The following is a 24,839-nucleotide window of genomic DNA, read 5'->3' as shown; positions in this document are numbered from 1 at the left end:
CTGTACTCCTGGAGCTAAGCAACAATGCAAACATGAAAAAAGGAATTTTATTTTAATTTGAAATGCATTGCGTGAATTCTTTTCCTACAGCAGATAAATGATACTAATTATATATTTTACTCAGGCTATTAATAAGTTACTTTGTATTACCTGAATCTATACCTATTGTATCAGAGGTAAGTGGCTGAGGAATAAATTGAGAGACTGGGAAAGGGTAGTCTTCAATTTAACTTTTGCCACAGACAAATCACATGTGGATAAACAAGAGTTAATTGAATATAATTCATAGGAAAAGTCACATGCTGAATTTGTAAGCATTTCTCCAAAGGGTGAATATTGCGGTCCCCAACCCACCGAAAACAAAATCAAAAGCCCTTTATTCACACTAGTGGGTGTGTTTAGCCCTAGGTACCCAGTGTTAGCCTGGCCTTTGTAATTGACTTGAATGCTTCTGCCCCAGTCATTACAAAGCTCCCATCTCAGGGCAGGACAGTGAGGAGTCGGGTGTGAGTCTTGCTGATGGCTTGTCTTTCCCAAAGCATGTTTTGTGGAACAGGCCTTTAGGGCTGCAGTTTCCTGCACAAATCTTGGCCTCCGTATTTTCTCCTGCAGTCTGGTTTCTGGTTTGGATGCGCTCAGATGACCGGCGTCTCCCGGCTCGCTAACACCCCACAGGAGGTAAGTGTATAAAAGGCCAGAGGCCACGGTTGTTCACGGGAGGAGGACTACCTGGCAAAGGTGGGTGGTTTCCATGTGGAATACTGTTGAGAAGTGCTCCAGGGCAGGGACTGACCAAACTTTTTTAGTGGTCGAGGCACTTGTCTGAATTTCTTGGGATGAAAATCATTCCTAGCAGGTCGCTGGTCTCATCTGGGTGCAAAGATAAGTCATTTTTCTTCTGCATCTTTTCAACACATCGACCTTGCAATGTCTGCACGTGGAAGCTTCTCAGAAGTGTGACCAGGGTGACCTTCATCATCACCATGGCAATGTATTTTCCCGCACAGGCCCGGGGCCCAAAGCCAAATGGCTGAAAGTACCTGTAAGGAACCTAGGAAAATGATCAGACAATTAGCCCGAGAAGTAAAGGCTAGAGTCATGCATATCTGTTTGATTCACCCTGAAAACACTGTGAGTCAGAATGCTCGGTTTCGGCGACTTGGCCATACTGCTCCTTCACGGAGAGGAATGACTGTAACTCAGATAAGCCTCTTTCTCCCTCCAGTTTGATTCACCCTTTGTGATACGGACACAACTTCAAACAATCCCCTGTTTTGCTTTTCATGTAGACACTCAACTAGCTCTGTGGGAAGACCATGGCTTTACTGCTGTTCTGCCAGTCATCGAGGCAAAGATTGTTTTTGTGCCAGGGCATATAACATGATGACAAGGACAAGTTTAGGCAAAGGTGTGGATTCCCTGTATATTAGTGCCAAGGATCTAAATATATTTAGTTATACAAATATTTAATGGGACACCTCTGCCTGTCTTGTCCCCATTTGGACTCACATAGTGCCTGACACTTAATACACGCTCAGTAAGTTATTTTTGATCAATTGCCAACATGGCATGGGTTGCTTATATAGAAATGGAATGAATTAGACAACTGGTTTAACTAAGATCATATTTCCATATGCAAATGGAAAAAGGGGACACAGAGGGAACTATCAGGATAATTCAGGTTAAAAAAATCATTGCCTAGAATTGACATAATGGAGGCAGAATCTCCAGTACACCTCAGTTACAGAAAAAGAAGCAGCTGAGGCTCTTGTAAGTACAAAGTCTTATATAGAATGAGGCCTAGTGCTTGTGGGGCCATTTGAGAAACCAAAGGCCCACTGCAAAAACCAAATCTTTTCTTCTCACTTGATTTCCATCTGAAGCAGAAGTGGATTTCCTTGACTTAGATGATGCTACGGCTGAATCTACATGGTGACAAGGTGATGTTTAAATGGAAAAGTTAAGTTTAAATGGGTTGGTTAAAGAAAATTTGCCTCATTTTAAGCAAATTAAGGGCCTGAATTATTCATCTTTTGACCTATTGTGTGGCCTCCATGAAGACATTTCTGAGAGCTGGAGAGCCAGCCTCCTTGGCTTGAGGACAGACATGGTGGTCATGTTCCAAGCTAGGGGAAATGTGTTTTCCTGGTGAGGTGTGAAGAGAATGAGTAAATAGAATGAAATATACATGGTGCAAACACAGAAACAGAGAGCACTTAAGAGGTGACATTTTCAAGAGTGGCACACTCAGTTTTAAGGAAGGGCTCTTACATTCCTGGCAAAGTTTTCAAGAGTAAATTCATTGGGCTTGGGGAAAAACTCGAGTCTATGCATTCTTCCAATATTCAGGATAATGTTAGTCCCCTTTTTCACTGGGTAGCCATCGATGACATCATCCTCTAAGGCTTTGCGCATGACCAGGTCCACGACAGGCTGGTACCGCATGCTCTCATAAATAAAGTTTTCTACCACTTTTAGTTTCTGCATATCATCAATCCTTATGTCTCTTTCACCTGTGGGATCAGATAAAAAGGACAAAGTAGGTCATGTTAGTTTTAATATACGATTGGTATTAAAAATACTGCGCTTTCCATAGAACAGTTTGCTCTTGGTTGAAAAAAAATTATATCTATAATTCTAATATAAACCAGCAACCTGCATTAAATATGTTATGTTTGGTCCACAGAGTGTCTTATGAAAATTCAGATTTGAAGTCAATTATCTTAACACCTGGGCTTTTCATATTAAAGTCTAAATTTCTAGAAAAAAAAAAAAGGTAAAATGGGACCCACATTCCCACATGGCTCTGCAGTATCATGTAGACCTACCCAAACTGCTTCAAACATTTATTTATCTGCCGCCTCTGTGGTTCTTGAGTTTTGTCCCCTACACTAAATTCTAGAAGACGTTCATTCCTTCTCTAGTCAAAGTGAGATGGTGAGTTTAATCAGGTTCAAAGAAATTTTCTCTTCTGGTATCCTGTGCAGTCATTTGTCAGAAAATATCACTGATAGTCTCTCCTCCTCACCTCATCAAGAACAACCTGGTGTGGTAGTGTGGCAAGAACCCCCTCTCCCCACCACAACAAAAGGAGTGCCTCAGATCAGCTCTGGGTGAACTGGGGATTGACGGATCCCTCGTCTCAGCTTGGCCTCACACTCGTCAGAGAGGTTCAGATTACTCTCAGAATTGGCAAAACTTCAAAGCACCCTCAAATGGGGTATCACTTCTGCAGGATCAGAATCAACCCAGGGTCCTGAGGCAGCTCTGTCTCCTGTGCAACTCTGTTATTCAGGAGTGGTCTCACTTAGAGAACTCTAACCACCCAGCCCCTCACATACTGCTCTCTGTACACTTAAGAGTTTAATGGGCTGTGTTTATCTGGGGTGGGGAGGTAGAGGGTAGATGATGGAGCAGGTAACCAAAGGTGTACCCTTGGAAGTAATTACCAGGCATGCAGGTCTAGCGGGAACACGTACACATGTGCTAGTGGTTGTTTGGACTTTCCATCTGTGCAGAGGTCTGTTGAAGCATCAGTGGAACATCATGGGGCACAAGCACTTTTCACCTCTCAAGGAAATTGTATTAAAGGTTTATGATCTCAAGAGCAATTTCCCCTGTGTTGCCTGTACCCCCATCATTCTGTGACTCTCACTCCACTGAGCTTGTTTCTTGAATTCTCTTCTTCTCACGAGACTGAGAGCCCCAGGACTGCAGGGGTGGCACTGGCTTGTTCACCACAGTGCCCCTGCAGCTGGCACAGGACCCATAACCTGAAAAGGGTGCTTGAGAAAACATTCCAGAATTTGAAACCCGGATGTCATTCTGGCTCCTTGCTATCTACCTTCCCAGGCAGTGGCCCTCCTATGGCAATGCGTCTGCAGAACCCTTTCACATATTTAATCCGTGTATGAAATTTCCCCTTGTCATCTGTTTCAAGCAGCACTCAAATGGTTTTAAAGATAAATAAGATAAAAATTTTTTAATAATATGATGCCTTTATACAGCAAAATAGGTTGTTTCCCAGGGATTCTGTAAAGTCAAGAAAGAAAAATCTATATCATTACTGATACCTCTTCGCATATGTCTGAAATGTGTTCCTAAAGAGATTACTTATGTGAAGCACACTCCAAATAAGGCATTCTGTTTTCTCCAGAAAGCAATTCTGACTTCTTCTGAACGTGGCAGTGTCTCCAGGGAAGGGTGGGGATATCCGAAGCAGTGGCAGAGTGATGCTGAAGCAATGGCAGAGCAGGGAGTGGGGAAGAGCTGAGCAGGGACCTGGAGGCTCTCCTGCAGAGGAGGAGGAGAGGGTGGGGGAGGGAAACTGATCGCTCCCCTGCCTCTGCTATCATCACCCTTTCCTCCTCCCTCTGCCACCACCTGGAAGAACGGGCTGCTTGAAACCCAGAAACTGAACATATGTATATGTATAACTGAATCACTTTGTTATAAAGCAGAAACTAACACACCATTGTAAAGCAATTATACTCCAATAAAGATGTTAAAAAAACCCCGCATATATGTGTTTATGTGCCCATCAAAAAAGACCTTGAAGAATACACATCAAAATATTAACAGTGATTCCCCCTGGGGAATGGGAAGGAGAGTGGAAGGGATCAGGAGATACTACTTTCTGCCTTATACATCTATTATTTGAATTTTTTCAATGAGCGTGTGTTTTTACACAGAAACCTGTCTGGCATAATGAAAATATGACACAGTGAACTGCTCTATTGTTCTCTGGGTGATTCTAATAAAGATTTTGACATAAGATTTTTAGGACCTAGAAGCTGATACTCAGAAGGAATTGTTTTCTAATCTCTTTTGTTTGCTTGATAAATTCTTACCAACAACAGTCTGGATTTCCTTCATTATTGCCTCTTCAACCTGGGGGTGCTTTGCAATGAGAAACAGCATGAAGAACACAGAGACGGACATGGTGTCTGGCGCTGCGATCAGCATTTCCAATATGCACTGGTCCACATTCTCTTTTGTCAGGTCACCACGTTTCTGAACAATTGAAATGAGAAACATTGGAAAAGTGAAAGGTTCAAAACAGGAGGGCGGGTGGCACTCAAGGATCAACAGACCTCAACAAAATGAAATTACAGAAATAACAAGTCTCTGGAATTGACAATGGACATTTTCATTAATAATCTTCAGCTCAAAGCTGAACAATTTAGACATTTATCTATGTATTTAGTGTCTTTGCACTCCCCTGTTTTCATATTTTATATTGTGCAGACACAGAAATTTAAATCTTAAAGTTCAGTCTAATCTGATTGTCTGATAGTGGGCAGTTTGGGTTGGGCATTATAGAAATACTAAACCAAGGGCTTCCCTGGTGGCGCAGTGGTTGAGAATCTGTCTGCCAATGCAGGGGCCACGGGTTCGAGCCCTGGTCTGGGAAGATCCCACATGCCGTGGAGCAACTGGGCCCGTGAGGCACAATTACTGAGCCTGTGTGTTTGGAGCCTGTGCTCCGCAACAAGAGGCCGCGATAGTGAGAGGCCCGCGCACCGTGATGAAGAGTGGCCCCTGCTTGCCACAGCTAGAGAAAGCCCCCGCCCAGAAACGAAGACCCAACATAGCCATAAATAAATAAATTTTTTTAAAAAAGAAATACTAAACCAAATATTTAAAAACAGAAACATGCAACAATTAACAAGAGGAAATTTTAAGACACCTATACACAGTCATACATGTATGTTGTGTGGGAATTATGATTAGTGCAGGTCTGTACCTCGGCAAAAATCAACTCAGTGGCAAAATCCATACAGTCTTCCAGTTTCTCTGCTGTTGAAATCCTCTGTCTTTTTTCTTCTATCAGAATTTCCATGGCATCTTTCAAATCCTTGCTGGAAATAAAAGTAAAAATATAATCTACTTGTACTCAGTTAAGACAGCTAAAAAAATGGATTCATTTGCCATTTGTTTAAATAAAACAATCTATTTAAATTGAAGCCATTAGTTCTCATGAATAACTGAATTTATACTTAATTCTTTGCAAATATCCATAAATTACGTATACATTACACTTCATATTAAGGAACCGGAGTTAGCCAACATGTCTAGGTACTGGTAGCAAAATCAAGGCTGTAACCTATAGTTAAAGGTTAAAAACTGTTACCAAAAGGCTAGATCCAATATATTTTTTAAAGTATTGGCATGATAGAGAAAGATGCATACTGTCTTTCTCACTTGTATGTGGAATCTTTCTCACATGTGGAATCTTTAAAAAAGTGCAAAATCATAGATACATGGAACAGATTGTTGTTTACCAAGGCAAGAAGTTGGGGGTGGGAGCGAAATTGGTGATGGGGATTATCAAAAGGTACAAACTTCTGGCTTTAATAATAAGTCATGGGGATGTAATGTACAGTATGGTGACTATAGTTCATAATATTGTGTTGCATATTTGAAAGTTGCTAAGATAGATCTTAAAAGTTCTCATCACAAGAAAAAGTTTTGTAACTATGTATGGTGACAGATGTTAATAGACTTTTGTGATGATCATTTTTCAGAATATATTGATACAAATATTGAATCATGTTGTACAACCGAAACTAGTATAATTTTAAATGTCATTCATACCTTAACAAAAAAGTATTGGCACATTGCAAGGATATTGCAAAAGAATTTCTCTAGGTCTTTACTGCTTTAGGTCATAGGAGATATTACCTAGTTCACTAACCATTGGCAAATGTTACAGAGAGAGGAAAGTTGCTAAGATAATTTTAAAGAAACCAAAGAGAAACTGTTATACAGTCTCATGCAGTAAGTTTCTATGGGCCTGCTGACCATACAGAAGCTAAACTAATGACCAAGTTTAACTGTGGACCAATAAGACTCTTTAGACGACCACAAATTCTGACAGCAGTGAAGAGATGAACCATTTATCTTATCGATTCAAATCACAATAAGCTCTGGGAGAAAGAAAGAGAAATGTGTAAAGGACCAGGTGTCCAAATCATCCACCTAATACTCATCATCTGCTTGAAATACATAAAGCAACATCAAGCTGACGTCCTGGAGACTAATATTACTGAATTTCAAAACACGCAAACAGGATGAAGTTAGCTCTTCAAACAACTTTGGGAACTTTGGGGGAGAATTTAAGATAGTCAGGGACATCTGGGAAAGATATGAACAGAGGGGTGGGGAAAACTAACATGTTTACTGCCTACTATGTGTCATGCTTTGTGCTGGTTGCCCTACATAGAGGATCTCATTAACCTGTATTGCCACCACGGAGGGTATGTTATATTTTATTTCAGAGAACTTCCCAAGGACGTTTGGTTACTAAGTGGTAGAGATAGGATACAAACCAGGTCTGTCTACCTTTAGATCCTCTGTGCTTTCCACTGGCGGTTAGAGGTGGCAAGTACAGTGGCTGGAAACAACACTCTAAAAACCCACTGATTATCCAATAGGCCATTGGGCATTTGTCTAGTCTTCTGCTAGACTAGTCTGACACCAAAGCAAAACCATTTAATGACAGTTTTAGTATCCCCCAAGATATAAGATGCATAACTAAACAAACAACACATCTTAAAAAAGTTCATCATGAAAAAATTCTCTTGCAACTACTGTCAATTCTGACGAATTAAGTTAAATTCATTCAGAAGCAACACAACAATAAAATGATTTATGTTTCCATTTTTCCAGACATGCAAAGAGAATTTTGACTAATCATAAGGATAGGTTCAGCCAACCCTTCTCTTCAACTCAAAATACACAGCAGTGTCCTAGTTCCAGAGATGGAGCTCTCAGCCTCCTAGGGGAAAACTGCCCTGGGCCAAAGTCTTCCTTTCCTCTGTGGTCTGGCCACATGCTGCCGAATTGCTGTAAGAAGTGCTTCACCGGCAACTTAACAGCTCCCTTGCGGTCCGGAGAGGAGAAAGCTTGCTGAAGAGGCCAGCAGTAACTAAGACACAACACAGATCAATCCAATCTCAGCAATAAATATTCCAAAATATGTTACTTACACAGACTTTTCATACTTTCTGCGTAGCCAGGAAATCTTAAAGAAGATGTCTGGTTTGAGAAGGAGAGCTTGCCATGCATCAAAATAACCCTGGATTTTAACCACGATGGCCCTTTCTGGAAAAACAGAAAAAGATCAGAACAGATGAGCAAAAATGTGAGCCCAAGAATGGTACACTGCTCAGAGAAGATCCCCTGTAGACTCTCCTACCATCTGGGACTCTAAGCAGATCAAGGTTCCACCTTCACTGGGTGTTTCAGCCAGGGGAATGCCACTAAACAAATCAACATTAATTTATTCTGCTTGGCATCTAAATTGGCCACGTTAACCAGAGATTTGCCAGTTTTCATGTTTGTACTAGAGACACAGCCTAGAATCTCACACGCTTCTCCTTGGCTGAGCTGCCAACACCTTCTGTTTACCTGACCGTTTGAAATAAGTAATTAATGCTGTTATGGCCTCAATTCTGGTGCCTGGACAGGCAAAAAGCCTCCCCACTCTGTTGTTTATATTTCGGTTCAGAGGGTGGAATCCATCTTGGAATCTTCAGTGCCTTGTCCTGAGTCTTGTGCCCAGTCAGATCTTAACGGATGTTCTTGAATTAAATTGAATACTAGAAAAAAGAAAACCCCTGTTGTTTTCAAATTATACACAAGAGAAGGGAAGAGACATGAAGATGCAGAAACTGCAGTTCATAGAAATGAAGAAGCTTGCCCAACATCATACAGCCAGAGTGGCAGGAAGTCCCTAGGCTGGAGCTCGATTCTGTCTGACCTCAGGGCCATGTCCTTTCCTCTTCGGTGCACTGAGTCCCTCAGGCCAAATGAGAGTTTAACAAGAACCCGGTGAGCAGAGGGAAATACACATAAGTCTGTATGGGTTATGAAGGTTCTTAGACCGCAATCTGCATCCATAAGTTAACAGAGAGCTGTACAATTCCCTTTACTTGATCCCTCCTAAGAATCAAAGCTAGTGGGGAACCAAAGAGCAGGGACTTCTGAAATAGGTACCTGTCATATCTTAGGAGAGATGTACGTGGAACAGGCCAACAGGACTTTCAGAGTCCCTGTGTGAAAGGGGATAAGGCAAGAGGCTGTGACTTTCAGAGTGAATGGGGCTCCCATCCTAATGTCAATCAGATGGGGTTCCTATGACTCTGGTAAGGAATCATTAAAGATCCGGGGAGATGAGGCGAGGAGAGTGGAGCAGAGAAAGGGAGGGCTTATTGCTTGTCTGCTTGTCCAAATGTGGTCAATCAGGGAGCAGGTGTGATAGCTCAGCTGGTTTGGGCAAGTGTGAAACTCGTGCCTTGTTCTTGTGCCTGTGATGTTCTTCCTTCAGATCTGCACGTGGCTCATCGTCACACTTCATCTGGGCTATTTTCAGACATCCTCTCCACAGAGGCCTTCCTGACCACCCTTTCTCTCCACAAGAGCTTCAGCCTCCCACTGACCTCCCCCTTCACTTTCTAGCCCTTTACCCTGCTTTGTTTTTTTTTTTAAGGCACTTATCATAGCCTAATATATTATTAGATAGATAGTTTTTTACTGTCCATGTACCCACTAGGATGTAAACTCTTTGAAGGCAAGGACTTCGTCTTGTCCAGCTAGTCTATCTCCAGAACCTAAGCCTGGCATGAAATAGGCAATCAATAAATATTAGTTGAATGAATGTATGAATCAATGAACACTGCTAGAAATCAAGTTAGGAGAAATTACATTAAGCTGACAGCAGCAGAATTTAGTGGATCCACATGACTATTGTTTGTTCTTTTGTTGGCCGTCGAGTTGTATGTGTTTAATATTTGTTTCTGTAATATAGTGAGGAAAGCAGTTTCTTAAGTGAGACATCTTGCCAGGATTGTTATAAATGCTAAGTGACAAAGTTTATGTGAAGCAACTTTTTATACTGCTTGGCACATAGTAGACACTAAATTAATGTTAGTTATCATCATCATTTCCAGCAGCCTCTGTACCCTTATCACTGTATAGATAGAGTCAAAGTTTTCATACCTAGTAGCTTTGAGGGAGAGGCATGAATGTGCACTTATATGTATGTGTAGATAGATAGATAGAATGTGTATATGTGTTTGTGTATGTGTGTGTGTGTGTGTGTATATATATATATATATATACACACACACATACATACATATATACATGTGTATATGTATATATCATGCCCAAAAGAATGGTTGGTAATGGTTAAATACATAGGTTTGGTGGTAGGATATATTTATGACCAAATCAAATGATCACATCTGTTAAGTTTCAGCTGTGGGTAGAATCCTATTTCCTAGAGCAATGAGGCGAGATAGATACAAATGAAATAGAAGATGGCCCCTGCTATAGATATTTATGATCATATAAGTGAACAAGGCAGACATACCAGGAACAATTTTTAGGAATACTTAGAAAGGTTTAAAGAAGAGCAGTGTACAAAAGAGCATATCTTTACTTGAGTCTGTTATCCTTCTCATGCCCTGTTTAATAAAGGGCCCAATGTCAAGTCACAAGAATGAAAATTTCAGTACCGTCCAAGGGGATCCCCAGGAAGAGCTTGTTAGAGGTGTCCAGCATGATGCGCCGCATGAGGGTCAACACATCCACATAGCCCGACTCGTTGCGGACCTCCTCCAGCCTGTCCAGATGCTTGGTGATGGAATCAGCACAGACGGTCACCATGCGCACCAGGCCGGGGCCAGACAAAGCTGAAGGGTACACGTCAGAGTGAGCCGCCTCCAACTCCAGGGCACACAAACTATCAGGCAATTTTGGCATTTTGTGTTTGAAGCTTAATTGTCCACATTTTTATTATGGGTGGAGATTTTCATATTATTCTTTATACTTTTTCTGTATTCTTTTATTTTTCTCTATAGCAGGTTATCACATTTATGGTTAAAAATGAATGAATGAATGAATAAATAAATATTTTTAAAACAAACTATTCAAAACTGAACTTTTCTTCATATGATGACATATCATTTGTGAGATTACAAATGAAATATTTAGTACTTATGATCATAAATCACCAATCAGTGATTTTCCATATTTATTATATACCTTTCCCTCTAAAGACAGTTTGGATTTGGTCAGGGTAATATTTTATGTTTCAGTGGGTGGTAGAATATTGCTATAGAACTATTCAAATTGGATCTTACCTTTTTGATCTAAGGTGCTTCCTGTTTAATTATAGGTCATATGTGTAAAATGCTAGTCTTCTAAATTACCAAACATACCCTTCTTTTAATATCAGTTTCTCTTCAATCTATATCCAGATTTATTGTACTCAGTCAGTGTCCTAACAGCAAAACAAATCTTTGTTGTTTGAGCAGTCTTCCTCACAGGACTGGGAACTCTTTTAGGGCAGTGACAACCTGTTAGCGTTGTACTTTGAGTCTGTAGTACGTGGTAGCTCTCGATATATTATGTATTTGTCAAATAGAGGAATGAATGAATGAAACCCGGTAGAGTGAACTGGCTCTGATCTCTTACTTTGCTCTCCTCCTGACCGTCTTTGCACTAGTGAGTCATGATGGTAGGTGGTCTAACATGAGGGTTAACTCTTAAAATCCTTTTTCTCCTTGTTCTAAGTTTAAGTTTTCTTTAGGAGTAATTAGTTTTTTAATGTCTTTTATTATTCAGACTTGCTGTTAGGATCCTCCAACAAAACAAATCAACTGTGCTGCAGAAGCCCCTGATGTCACACTTTGCAAATAAGAAAGGAGACCTGGTGAGTTGTCCTAGAGTCTAAGCATTTCCACACGTATAAAAAAGAAGTTTGGGCTGGCAGCATACTTTCTGACTTTAGGAAGGACTTGGAGATATGAGAGGTAGGGATGCTGTTTCCTGGGTGACTGTTACATCCAGAAGTGGGACAGATGATTCCTTCATGAATCAATCCTTTGCATGGAAGGGATGGCTTTGATTATCACTCCCAGGCTGATGTATGATTTGCCTCTATGTTCAAGAGCTTGAAGCCACATTTCAAACATATAAACAGAACGTAATATCCCTGAAAGGCTCACAGGCCAAGGAATGTGGGCAGCCTCTAGAAGCTGGAAAAGCCAAGGAAACACTTTCTCCCTAGAGCCTCCAGAAAGGAACACAGCCATATCAGGGCCTTGATTTTCACCCCATGAGACCCATGTCAGACTTTTGACCCATCAAACTGTAAGGTAATGAATGTGTGGTTTGAAGCCACTAAGTCTGTGTCAATTTGTTAAGCAGCAATTGGAAACTAAGGTAGTGGAATCTGTGCCAGAGTTGTGCTGAGTCTTGGTGATGGGCAGCTCTGTGGAGGGGGATCACCACTAGACTGGGACAGGCGTAGTTTTTCCCCGTCTCGGCAGCCACACAGGAGGCATCTAGGTTCACTACAGAGGCTGGCTGGAGGGAAGAATATCCATGGTCCCTGGTCAGACCTACAACCCATCTAGTGCCAGATTCCATCAATGATAAGGTTTCTAGTACATGACCATCTTCTCTGATGTTAATGTCAAAGATTGGTCATGATTATTTCCCAAAGGCTTCCATTCCAGCAGCATATAGTAAAGAGGGAAATCACTAGATAAGGAAGTTTGGGGTCCAGTTTCTGTTCATCTATATCTGGCTATGTTGCCTGGGGGAAAAATCACAAGCTCTCTAGAAATGTACTTCCTTAAGTATAAAACTCAGAGGCTGAAAGAGATGACATATACAGCCCTTCTAGTTCTAAAATTCTCTAATTTATTTGCAAATTGCTTTCTGTTAAAACATAGGGAAGTCAGCCAATGATTCAGCAAACATGTTGGCTATGGTAAATCAAGGATATGGCTGACACACTAACTGACATGCACACTAATTGAAGTGACCTTAAGTATATAGAGTGCTAATTCTTTTTTACATCCATGAAATGGATGTAAAAACAGAAAGAACAAAATTGAAGTGGTTAAATATGTGGGTTCTGGGGTTGTCTTCTTTGCTACCATTTACTAATGGTAGAAATTGGGTAAGGTACTTAACCTCTTTATCCCTCAGTTTTCTCATTTGTAAAATGTAAGTGATAAGAGTATTCACCACACGGGGTTGCTGTGGCATTAAAGTATCAAGTGTTTAAAACAGTGCCTACTATGTAGTACATGTATAATGAATGTTAGCTCTTATTATTTCAAAATTGTGAAGGAGCAGAAGTTAAAAATGATTTTAAGACAGGCATATTCATAGACAGAAGAGCAGACTATACCCAGCACCTGAATACCTTTTGTAAAGAAAGGTCGAACGGCTTTCCAGAGTGCTGGATTATTGTTAAATATGATGCCTTTCTCATGCATGCCGATGCACTGCAACCCAAGTTTGCTGCCGAATCGGGATGTGTAGTGACTGTGCTTCATTATGTGGAACATACTCGAAGACCTGCAGAGAAAGCAAACCTTGGTGTTGATTTTTAAGGGTCCAGAGAACTCACGGTAATGAGTTTGACTACCACTTGGCTCTCATAGCAAATGCATGTTGATCTTGACAAAATGCATAAATTCTAGTGTTCAGATTAAATAAGCACCTGTGTTAGCACAAGAACCTCCTTCGGCAGTTGAAACATTTCTACCTACTAGCTCCCTGTTTGAGCATCACTAAAGATCAATACTCACACACATGCACACACACACACACACACACACAGTTATTCATTATTTCCCCTTCTTTTTAACTCCTAGTCTCAAAAATATTACCCACTACTGTGGTCAGAGCTGCAAGCCTGTAAGAAACTGAACCCTCCACACCACCATATTCCTGAGAGCCTCCAGCCTCCAAGCAGTCCCTCTCTAGACAGTGCTCCCCATGCAGAAGTGAGCCTCATAATAGGAAGTTGCTGGAATAACTGAAGTCTTACCTCTTTAGTTTTGGAAGCAGCAGTTCTGCCTTGTACCACCCGTCCCCCAGAGGCCCTAATCAGGCCTGGCCCCTCCAGGGGAGTATCATTCTAGGACTGAATGATATCTCCTGGGCACCTCTGGCCCTTGGCTTGGCTGGCTGGGCTGGGCCTGGAAGGCTCTCTGTGGTGGTGACAGCAGCTGTCTTGGGGCTCTGCGTCCATCATGATTCATCAAGGTCTCCAGGGTCACAGAGTTCTCCCAGGACATAGGACACGCTGAGCCATTAGATAGCCCTTGCTGTGGCAACCCTGGGACCTTGCCAGGAACCCAGGCTTCCTTGAACTTCCTGGTTCCTTTTCCACTGCTCTGCCCTCTATTCCCACCCCCAGGCCTGGCTCTTAAGGCCTGAGCTGGGTCTTCAGAGCAGCTAGGAAGGAGCAGGCAGTCCCTCCCCACCCATGTCCTCCTTCAGGTCTTGCTTCCTGCCCCAAATCCTACTCTGATTGGGGCACGATAAGGCAATGAGCATTATAACATGTTGTAAAATCCTAGCTGAAGACGTCATGGGGCCTCTATGTTTGAAGAGAATATTGTCTTCTTAGGACAGTGGTACAGAATTCTTCTGCAGAGGAGCTCACTTTGGTGTGAAGATGTTTTATTAAGACTGCTTATAAGTAAGGCTACGGCATTTGAAGGAAGAGTGGATAATTTGGATAATTGAAAGGATAGGGTTTTCTATGTATAGTATCATGTCATCTGCAAACAGTAACGGTTTTACTTCTTTCCAGTTTGTATTCCTTTTATTTCTTTTCCTTCTTCGATTGCTGTGGCTAGGATTTCCACAACTTTGTGGAATAAAAGTGGTGAGTGGGCATCCTTGTCTTGTTCCTGATCTTAGAGGAAATGCTTTCAGCTTTTCACCATTGAGTATGATGTTAGCTTTGTGTTTATCATATATGGCCTTTATTATGTTGAGGTAGGTTCCCTCTGTGCCCACTTTCTGATGAGTTTTTTTCATAAATGGATGTTAATTTTTATCAAATACTTTTTCTGCATCTATTGAGATGATCATATGATTTTTTAATACTTTTTTAAATGTTTTATTTATTTTATTTTTATTTATTTTTGGCTGTGTTGGGTCTTCATTGCTCTGCGCGGGCTTTCTCTAGTTGCGGCGAGCAGGGGCTACTCTTTGTTGTGGTGCGCAGGCTTCTCATTGCGGTGGCTTCCTTGTCGTGGAGCACAGGGTCTAGTTGTGCAGGCTTCAGGAGTTGTGGCTCTTGGGCTATAGAGCACAGGCTCAGTAGTTGTGGCATACGGGCTTAGTTGCTCCGCGGCATGTGGGATCTTCCGAGACCAGGGCTCGAACCCATGTCCCCTGCATTGGCAGGTGGATTCTTAACCACTGCACCACCAGGGAAGCCGATCATATGATTTTTATTCTTCAGTTTGTTAGTGTGTATGTCACACTGATTGATTTGTAGATATTGCAAAAATACACAAACAACGAAAGATCAGAAAAAGAAATTAAGGAAAAAAGTCATTTACCATCACATCAATAAGAATAAAATACCTGGAATAAACCTACCTAAGGAGGCAGAAGATCTGTACTCTGAAAACTATTAAGACACTGACACTGATGAAAGAAATTGAAGACGACACAAATGGATGGAAAGATATGCTGTGTTCTTGGACTGGAAGAATCAATATTGTTAAAATGACTATACTACCCAAGGCAATCTACAGATTCATTGCAATGGCAAATTATCAATGGCATTTTTCACAGAACTAGAATGAAAACAATTTAAATTTGTGTGGAAACACAAAAGACCCTGAATAGCCAAAGCAATCTTAAGAAAGGAAAACGGAGCTGGAGGAATCAGGCTCCCTGACTTCAGTTTATACTGCAGAGTTAACAGTAATCAAAATAGTATGGTACTGGTACAAAAACAATAATATAGATCAATGGAACAGGATAGAAAGCCCAGAAATAAACCCACGTACCTATGGTCAATTAATCTATGAGAAAGGAGGCAAGAGTATACAATGGAGAAAAGACAGTCTCTTCAATAAGTGGTGCTGGGAAAACTGGACAGCTATATGTAGAAGAATGAAATTAAAACATTCTCTAACACCATATACAAAAATAAACTCAAAATGGATTAAATACCTAAATGTATGACCGGATACTATAAAACTCCTAGAGGGAGACACAGGGAGGTCACTCTTTGACGTAAATTGCAGCAATATCTTTTTAGATATGTCTCCTAGATTAATGGAAATAAAAACAAAAATAAATGGGACCAGACTTCCCTGGTGGCACAGTGGTTAAGAATCCACCTGCCAATGCAAGGGACATGGGTTCGAGCCTTGGTCTGGGAAGATACCACATGCCACGGAGCAACTAAGCCTGTGCGCCACAACTACTGAGCTTGCACGCCTATAGCCTGCAAGTGACAACTACTGAGCTCGTGTGCTGCAAATACGGAAGCCCACATGCTTAGAGCCCATGCTCTGCAACAAGAGAAACCACCGCAATGAGAAGCCTGCACACAGCAATGAAGAGTAGCCCCTGCTCGCCCCAACTAGAGAAAGCCCACGCGCAGCAACAAAGACCCAAAGCAGCCAAAAATTTTAAAATGTAAATAAATTAAAAAAAATAAACGGGACCTAATTGAACTTAAAAGCTTTTGCACAGAAAAGGAAACCATAAACAAAACAAAAAGACAACCTACAGAATGGGAGATAATATTTGCAAATGATGCGACTGACAAGGGATTAATTTACAAAATATACAAACAGCTCATACAATTCAATTTAAAAAAACCAATCAAAAAATGGGCAGATGAGCTAAATTGACATTTCTCCAAAGAAGACATACAGATGACCAACAGGCACATGAAAAAATGCTCAACATTGCTAATTATTAGAGAACTGCAAATCAAAACTTCAATGAGGTATCACCTCACACCAGTCAGAATGGCCATCATTAAAAAGTCTGCAAATAACAAATGCTGGAGAAGGTGTGGAGGAAAAGGAACCCTCCTACACTGTTGGTGGGAGTGTAAATTGGTGCAGCCACTATGGAAAACAGTATGGAGTTTCCTTTAAAACCTAAAAATCGAGTTATCATATGATCCAGCAATCCCACTCCTGGACATATGTCCAGAGAAAACTATAATTGGAAAAGATACATGCACCCCAGTTTTCACAGCAGCACTATTTACAGTAGCCAAGACATGGAAGCAATCTAAATGTCCATCGTCAGATGAATGGTTAAAGAAGATGTGGTACATATATGCAATGGAATATTACTCAGCCATTAAAAAGAATGAAATAATGCCATTTGCATCAACATGGATGGAGCTAGAGATTATCATAGTAAGTGAAGTAAGTCAAACAAAAATATATGATATCTCTTATATGTGGAATCTAAAAAAAAAGGATACAAATGAACTTATTTACAAAACAGAAAGATACAGACATAGAAAACAAACATACAGTTACCAAAGGCGAAAGGGGGTTGAGATTAATATATACACACTACTGTATATGAGATAGATAGCCATCAAGGACTTACCGTATAGCATGGGGAACTATACTCAATATTTTGTAATAACCTATAAGGAAAAAGAATCTGAAAACGTGTGTGTGTATTTATATATATATATATATATATATGTATATAACTAAATCACTGTGCTGTACACCTGAAGCTAACAAAACATTGTAAGTCAACTCTACTTCAATAAAAAATTTTAAAAAGACTAAACTCAAAAACACCCCCAAAAGGTATGGGTCTGCATCCTGACCTCAATAGTTACCATATATATGACATTGGGGAAAACATTTATTCCCTTTATTTTCAATACTGACACAAATAATAACACCTATATTATAAGCTACTATAAAATGTAAAAATGCTAATAATTATAAAAGCCCCTGATTTCACATTGTTTATTTTGCTTACTTTTATTAGATCTGCCAATGTACATATGTGATAAATATGCCCTGAATAAAATTAATGAATAATATTTAAAAATAATTGAAAGCATAAATGGATAGTTATTCTCTTCAGGATAAAAGGTGGGGTGGGTTTATTAGATAGTGGATGCAAGCAGCACAGGGAAGGCTTGAGAGGAAACAGCTGAGATGAACCTATGTTTATGAGGATTTGGGGAGGAGAGAGACTCCTCATTCACTGCTCAGTAAAAGAGGGACTTTAGAAGAAAAGAATGTCTGTTGGGAACTCATGAAGTTAAGAATCAAGTGTGGGTGGTATAAACTAATTTTCATCTACCAAGAGAAAAATTAAGAAATTCTGCAGGTGACTGCATTTCCTGTGGAAAGGGGCTGAGGTTGGAAAAGGTTCATGCAGGGCCTAGACAGAAGCAGGCTACCTGGGTGAGGGCTAAGTGGTGTCTGTGACCATGATGAGCACTGCTCAGGAAGCTGGAAGTCCAAAATGTCCTTCTTAATAAGCTATGTGGTTGACCCTCCTTATGATGAGTGAGATGGAGGGGGTATGAACACAGACGGGATGGAGTTTATCAGAGCATAGGAAGATATAAGCAGGACATGTGGTGTTTGTATGTCCATTTTTTTCATAAGTGCCAGTTGTTTGTATTATAGGCGAAGACTGAACACCAAACACCCCTTGGAGAAATCAAACGAGATTATCTAAAGGTAACGAGGAAAGTCAGTTCAGTGAGGATACACGGCAGACAGACCAGGGCAGAAGGAGGTGCAGACAGCCACCCCAAAATCCTTACCCACAGGGGCACCTAGATATGGTGAGGGAGGGAGGAAAGAGAAGTCATGTCTCAGCCACCTCCCTCCAAGTTCCAGCCTTTTTACCTATGACCCTGGTAATGCCACCTCTGAGGTGTGGGGCCCTCGACTGACTCTGCTGCTGAGTAGACAATAGGACCACAGGGTTTGTGCTCAGGCACAGACAAGGTCTCATGTATCACCCTCCACCTCCCCATGCTGGCAAAGCTGTTCCAAGCACGTTATCCAGACTCCTCTGTGGGGCAGGACAACAGGCTCTTCAGATTACAGTGTTTATACATGGACCACATGGCCAAGTGCAAATTCCCCTTAGTAACATGTAAGCATGGCAGTTCGGCAACTTCAAAAAATTTCCACTCGAGTAGCTTTAAATTGATAGGCATTTTTCTTGGAGATAATCAGAAAAAGGAAGTGGAGTTTGGGAAATAAAAAGAGTGGAGAGCAGAGAAGGAGTAGAGGTTTTCTGCAGTGCAGCTACAGGAGACATGAATGAAGAAAGCCAATGCATTAGTCTGTGTTTTGGCCATGTTTACAGGGCAGGAGCCAGAAAGTATATAAAAGTTGCCCATCCTGTATGCTCTGGTGAGGAGCTGCCATAGGCAGAGCTAAAGTGATTAACTTCGAGGCTCGAGAGCTAACCTGCTTAGGTCTGCTAGGGAAGTTAAAATAGATCTTCCAGAACTTTCCCACATGAGGATTACCCATTATCCCATGTCTCCAAGGCCAGAGTGCAGTTCAGAGACACAAATCATGACATCAGAAAGGAACCAAACATTTGGGCAGAGGAATAAACAGAAAATATGTATATTATAGCAGGAAAGTAAAATATATTTATAAATATCTTTTTGATAACTGCAAATGAGGGAGAATCTGGTGTGCAGGGGATAGAAGATGGAAGGAATTGCACAGTGCTCAACTGTGCAAATTCAAGATGCATAACATATTTCTGGTGTTAGCTTTATTTTAGTTGTTATTTTTTCCCTTATTTTGGTGAAGTAAATATTGTACACGTTTTCGTGTGTTCACTACAACTTTAGTTCTTCCTCGCCACTTCTGTACTAAAATTCTGTTTCTCAACTGCAAATTCTCCTACTATGGGTGTCTTCTGAACACATAACCCTCAAAGATGGGGAGTAGCTACTATAACCTACATAACTGTTCTTGCACTGGGCTAGGGTGGCCATCTTCTCACTAGCTCCTCTCTATCCAAATTGCAACTGGCTCCTAAACGGATGACTTTGCCTTAATGAGGTTGTTCAGTAAATGCCTGTGAGGACATATTGCCATAGGAGACCCTGGGCTAAAAGAGCTCAGCTCTGGCTGAGTAGATAATGCTGTGGGCTAAGTACTAGCCAAACCCACACATTTGTGATGGATTCCAAGCTCCCATTTAAACTTTAAAAGAAAGGCCCTGAAATAATGGCAGTTCTGTGAAATGAAGACAGAATTATTATATGAATAAATTATTTACTTGATATATATTTCAGGAAGAAAATCTTATTTTCAAATCAAAATACTTTCTACTAAGTCAAATATACTTTTGATATAATTCCAGATAATATTCAAATTACCCTAAGTTTTGGACAAGTTTTTATCTTCCTAGCAACTATAAAAGCAAAAAACAAAAATCCAGATGCTTCTATTTGTATTCCAGGGAATTAATTTGACCAACTAGCCAAAATTTTGTCCTGTATGGAAACACCATGCTATACAAAAGACTGAAATTCTTATTAATTAATAGATTTCAGGCCTCTAGCTTTCTTACCTTCCACCACCTCATTCTATAATTAAAGCAGAAAGTAAGTAATTTGTATACTCTTTACTCACAAACTCAGATCTACACATTTTAAGTGATTAGTTGACAAACAATACTATTTTTCTGCTCTGACCTTTAGAGCTTTTGAGTATATCATAAAACACATTGGTCTGTCCATATGTTTTGAGGAATTACTGGTCAATTAAAAACTTGAACCCAAATTTAAACTAAGTTAAATGTTAGTTAATAAAGAGCTACCATTTAAAATCGATGTGTTCTTTAGGGGGCGCCAACATCTCAGTTATCCTGAGATAGAGGCTCTGACTTGGCAAAGAACAAAATAGGCAAGACAGAAGTTATATACACAGCAAGCCAAGTGTGACTAAGAACAAGCAATTTAAAACAAGATCACTTATGAAAATTAGGCTTTATCTAACTGGAAGTGAAGAAGGGAAGGTTGGTGATGAACTAGGGATGCCAGCCCAGAGCTCTCCTGACATTAAGGAGAATAGTAGAGACCTCCTTCCCACAATGCGGGCCGGCCTGTAACACCAGGTGAGGGAGATGTTACATTGACTTACTGACTGACTGGGAGAGTGAGGACTTCTTACCACTGAGGAGAGACAGTGTGAGTCCCCAACCTCAGAAGGAACAGTGGGTAGTATAAGATGCCTGATCCCTGGGGGTCATTATTCTTCTTGAAATGTGACTGAGGTCAAAAGACATCTCCAACGATGGCAAACCTATTGTCTCTTCAAAATGAAAAGTAGCCAGGAAGTAAGTCCTTAGGTGGTAAAGAAAAAGCCACCCTCCCATTCTGAGTTTAAAGAACTCAGACACCTGTGGTCAGATTCAAGATTGATGAGTACTAGGAATACAAGGGAGACAATCAATGGAATATTTGGTACCAAAATTTTATAAACACTTGCCTTGTGTAGACCTGTTCTGTGCTTGTGACTTACACTCCATCAATCTTACTACATTTTCCCTGTCCTTTGGCCTCTAATATCCTTACCCAGGTTTGATACTGAGGTCACTGCAAGAGAAAAAGAATCTTTGTAACAGAGAGGTCTGAGTGTAACCACCCTAAGCTGACCAAATTTAGTATCTCTAATATGGGAACACCTTCCCTGGTCTCTTGATGTGATGCAATGTGAAGTGCGTAGGACTAACAGGAACGTATTATTACACAACAACCTGAATCGAATAGAGCCTATAGACCTAGTGTTCAATGCCCTTATCAAGGTCACCCATGACCTCCCTGGTGCTAAATGCAATGCTCACATCTCTGTCCAGTCATGTGGCACTATCTGGAGAGTTGACAATTCCATCCTCCCTGACACGCATTCTCGCCTGGCTTTCAGACCACCACACTCTCCTGGTTTTCCCCTCTCTGTGTGGCTGTCCTTCTCAGCCTCCTTTGCTAGTTTCTGACCTTCCTTCTTAACTTCCCGTTTGGCGGTACTAGGCAAGTCAAGTCAAAATATCTGAAATGGAATCCTGATTTCTCCCCATCCCGAAGTTGCTCCACCCACCTTATCTTCTGTATAGCCCATATCTACCTGCTAATAGTGTGGACAACCATCCTGGTCTATCTGAGTTTTAGATTAAAAATCCCACAACGTGGGAAATCCTCTGGTCCCAAGTAAACCAAGACAGTCATTCACCCTACTGCTATACTATGTTTTACCCTGTTATTGTTGGTGTATTAACACTGTAACAATATATTCCTCTACAAGGGCAGGGATTTGAGGCTGATTTGTTCATGATAACCTGTTGTACATAATAAGTTCTTAATAAATATTTATTTAATGAATTAATGGAGAGCCAATAATGACTTATGATAGATTAGGATCATCCAGTGCTTAGTATAAATTCTCAATAGTGGATGCTTACAAAATAAATGAATGAATTCCCTGTAAATTTATACATGATTAAAACAGGTATACAAATACTATAACAATAATTAGTATATAAATGGCTAACTGATGTGCAAATTTGACCCCAGTTAGCATGTTAAGTTCTATCTCCCCTTTATGGATGCTACCCACATTCTCCTTTTTGATACTATTACAAACACTAATACATACACACGACATAAAGTGTCATGCGTAACGTCTGTAGACCCTCAGTAATTTAGAGCATCCCCGCCTGGGAATCTTGCACACTTTACGCACTTTAAGACGATCAGGTGGAGCTCCCCCCAGAGCGCCCAGTTGCTCAGGCAGAATCCCGGCAGCACTTGTGCCTGACGTCCCGCCCCCCGAAGTTCTGCAGCTCCCCCGACTTCAGAACTCGGCTGACTTGAAAGTTGGGGCATAATCTCAGCACAGTTGTAATGACTACAGATGTCAAACTTTTCAAAAGAGAAAAAATCTGGCAAACTATTCAAAGAAAAAGAAAAGGCTTTCTGAGGTCCAATGAAGTCTTTTCAAGAGGTACCGGTAGTTCTGGAAGGACCTGAAGAGCAGACAAGGGAAGGAGATGGGGACAAACATGTCCTATTCCCACAGGGAGCTCAGCCCTTAACAACAAAATTGAGCGGCTCGGAGGCAATTATAGAGAACACAGACTCCAACCAGAGAAAAGCCTATGAGGACAGAACAGGGAAAGAACTGGGAGAGCTGGGGGAAGGGCAGGGCGGGTTATTGTCCAGGTCCTCAGCGTGAATCAGCACCTGACCCTGTCAGGGTGGCTAAGGTCACTTCCCTAACTAAGATAGCAGAGTGATCAGATGCCACCTGTGCTGTAACGAGGGTCCTGTTTCAGGAATTGCCTTTGGGGTTCCTGGGAATTTATCTGGTGATCTAAGTACCTAGTGTCTAAGAGCAGTTTCTGTCCTGGTCCTCTGGTCCTTTCTCACGTGCTTCATTCTTCCCTCCAGGTCTAGTCTTGCACTCCCAGCACCTGAGCTACACTTAGGGGTAAGAAGATTACACAAAACCCCTCCAACCTGCTTAGGTGTTTCCCCAACCCCAGGGAAAGGCCCCCTGCCCCAGAAGCTTCTTACCTTCTCTCCTCCCTCAAGCTCTGCAGCACATTGGAATCACCTGGGGCTCTAAACACTACCGATGCCTGGGTCTACCCCATCAAGAGACTGTAACAGTTGGGTTGTGGCCTGGGCAGTGGGGTTTTGAACAGCTCCCTGGGTGACTTTAATGTGCAGCCTGGGTGAGAAGCGCTGCTCTAGATACTGAGCTGCAGGCGTGATCCTTTTGGATGAATATCCTGCAGGTCCCTTTGCCTGTATCTGAGGGAAAGCGGTGACAGGGAAGGCAGACACTGACTTGAGGAGGGCTGGAAAGCAACTTGCTGTGCTGGGGGATCAAAGAGCAGAAGGCAGTGTCCCAGTCCTCCAAGCCCGATCGCCATCTGTTCCAGAACATTTTTGAGGCTCTAGTCAGTTGCACAAGTGAGTAAAGTGTTGATTTTGAAAATGAGAGCATATCAGATTCACTTAAATTTGGCTAGGCAGAGCTCCATAGACCAAGAGAAGTAAAATCCAAGAGTAACTCTGGCCTTGCCATTAGAGCAGTGGATCTGAAACTGGAGTGTGCCTCAGAATCACCTGGAGGGCTCGTGGAAACAGATCGCTGGGCCCCGCCCCCAGATTTTCTTATTTAGTGGGTCAGGGTGGGACCCAAGAATGGGCATTTCTCACAAGTTCCCAGATACGTGGATGCTGCTGGTTGGGGGCCACTGTCTGAGAACCTCTGCACTGGGGTGTTTCACTGTGAACCCAATGAAATGACATTTCCACCTGAAGCTATTTATGGTTAGATGTGTAACATGGTCTGCCTTAGCTACTCTTCAAACTTTTACACCACCAAACTGAGTGAAATGGAAAAAAAAAAACAGGCAAATACCGAGATATTAGTTTGGTTGAAAATAACATTCTTGGATAGGTAGAAATATTTGGAAGGATAACATGTTTTTTCTCCCCTGCTCCCTTCTTTCAAGTATTTGGTTCAAAGAATTGGGCTTTGAGTTCACCATGGTAGTTTCAGAAATGATGTATATCATCATGGCCTGAAAAAAAAATCAATGCAGTTTCCAGAAATGCTTCACTTACTTCTGGGCAATAGTCTGTGTATCTGAAGAAACAATTCTAATAAATCAGTAAAACACCCTGGTCAGTCTTAGTTTGTGGGTAAATCTCTGTCAGGGATTATAAATGTAAAAACTCATTCATGAGACATTTTGGCAGATAGCTTTGCTAAAAATCTAGCAAAGATAGCTGAACATCTATGATATGTGCTCTCTTATAAACTCTTCATTTTCCATGATCAATCAGTAAGAAAACTAATATTTCACAAAGCTAGTTCTTTAGTCAATGCATATTTTGTTAACCCTGGAGTAAATTCAGTCTGCTAAAGTTATCTGGAAAATATTAAGTGTATGGGGAGCAGGAGAATACCATTTCTTTTAATAGGCAATATTGTTCCTAATTT

At 41.2% G+C, this 24,839-nt stretch overlaps 1 protein-coding gene across 1 annotated transcript in view; it reads right to left on the bottom strand.

Moving 5' to 3' along the window:
• Window positions 1–369: 369 nt before the first annotated feature.
• CYP19A1 (cytochrome P450 family 19 subfamily A member 1) overlaps window positions 370–24,839 on the bottom strand; it is a 48,140-nt gene continuing 23,670 nt past the window's right edge. The window contains exons 4-10 of the mRNA XM_024741646.1: window positions 13,229–13,383; window positions 10,524–10,700; window positions 7,992–8,106; window positions 5,747–5,861; window positions 4,851–5,013; window positions 2,272–2,513; window positions 370–1,051 (exon numbers count right to left, since the gene is read on the bottom strand). Of these exons, the coding sequence (XP_024597414.1) occupies window positions 803–1,051; window positions 2,272–2,513; window positions 4,851–5,013; window positions 5,747–5,861; window positions 7,992–8,106; window positions 10,524–10,700; window positions 13,229–13,383 (1,216 nt within the window). The 3' untranslated portion in view covers window positions 370–802. The remainder of the gene's footprint in view (window positions 1,052–2,271; window positions 2,514–4,850; window positions 5,014–5,746; window positions 5,862–7,991; window positions 8,107–10,523; window positions 10,701–13,228; window positions 13,384–24,839) is intronic.

This window comes from Neophocaena asiaeorientalis, unplaced genomic scaffold, assembly GCF_003031525.2.
Source record: "Neophocaena asiaeorientalis asiaeorientalis breed wild unplaced genomic scaffold, Neophocaena_asiaeorientalis_V1.1 scaffold17, whole genome shotgun sequence".
Classification (NCBI taxonomy): domain Eukaryota; kingdom Metazoa; phylum Chordata; class Mammalia; order Artiodactyla; family Phocoenidae; genus Neophocaena; species Neophocaena asiaeorientalis.
The sequence above is the reverse complement of the archived record's forward strand: the minus strand, read 5'-3'. Positions and strand labels throughout refer to the sequence as shown.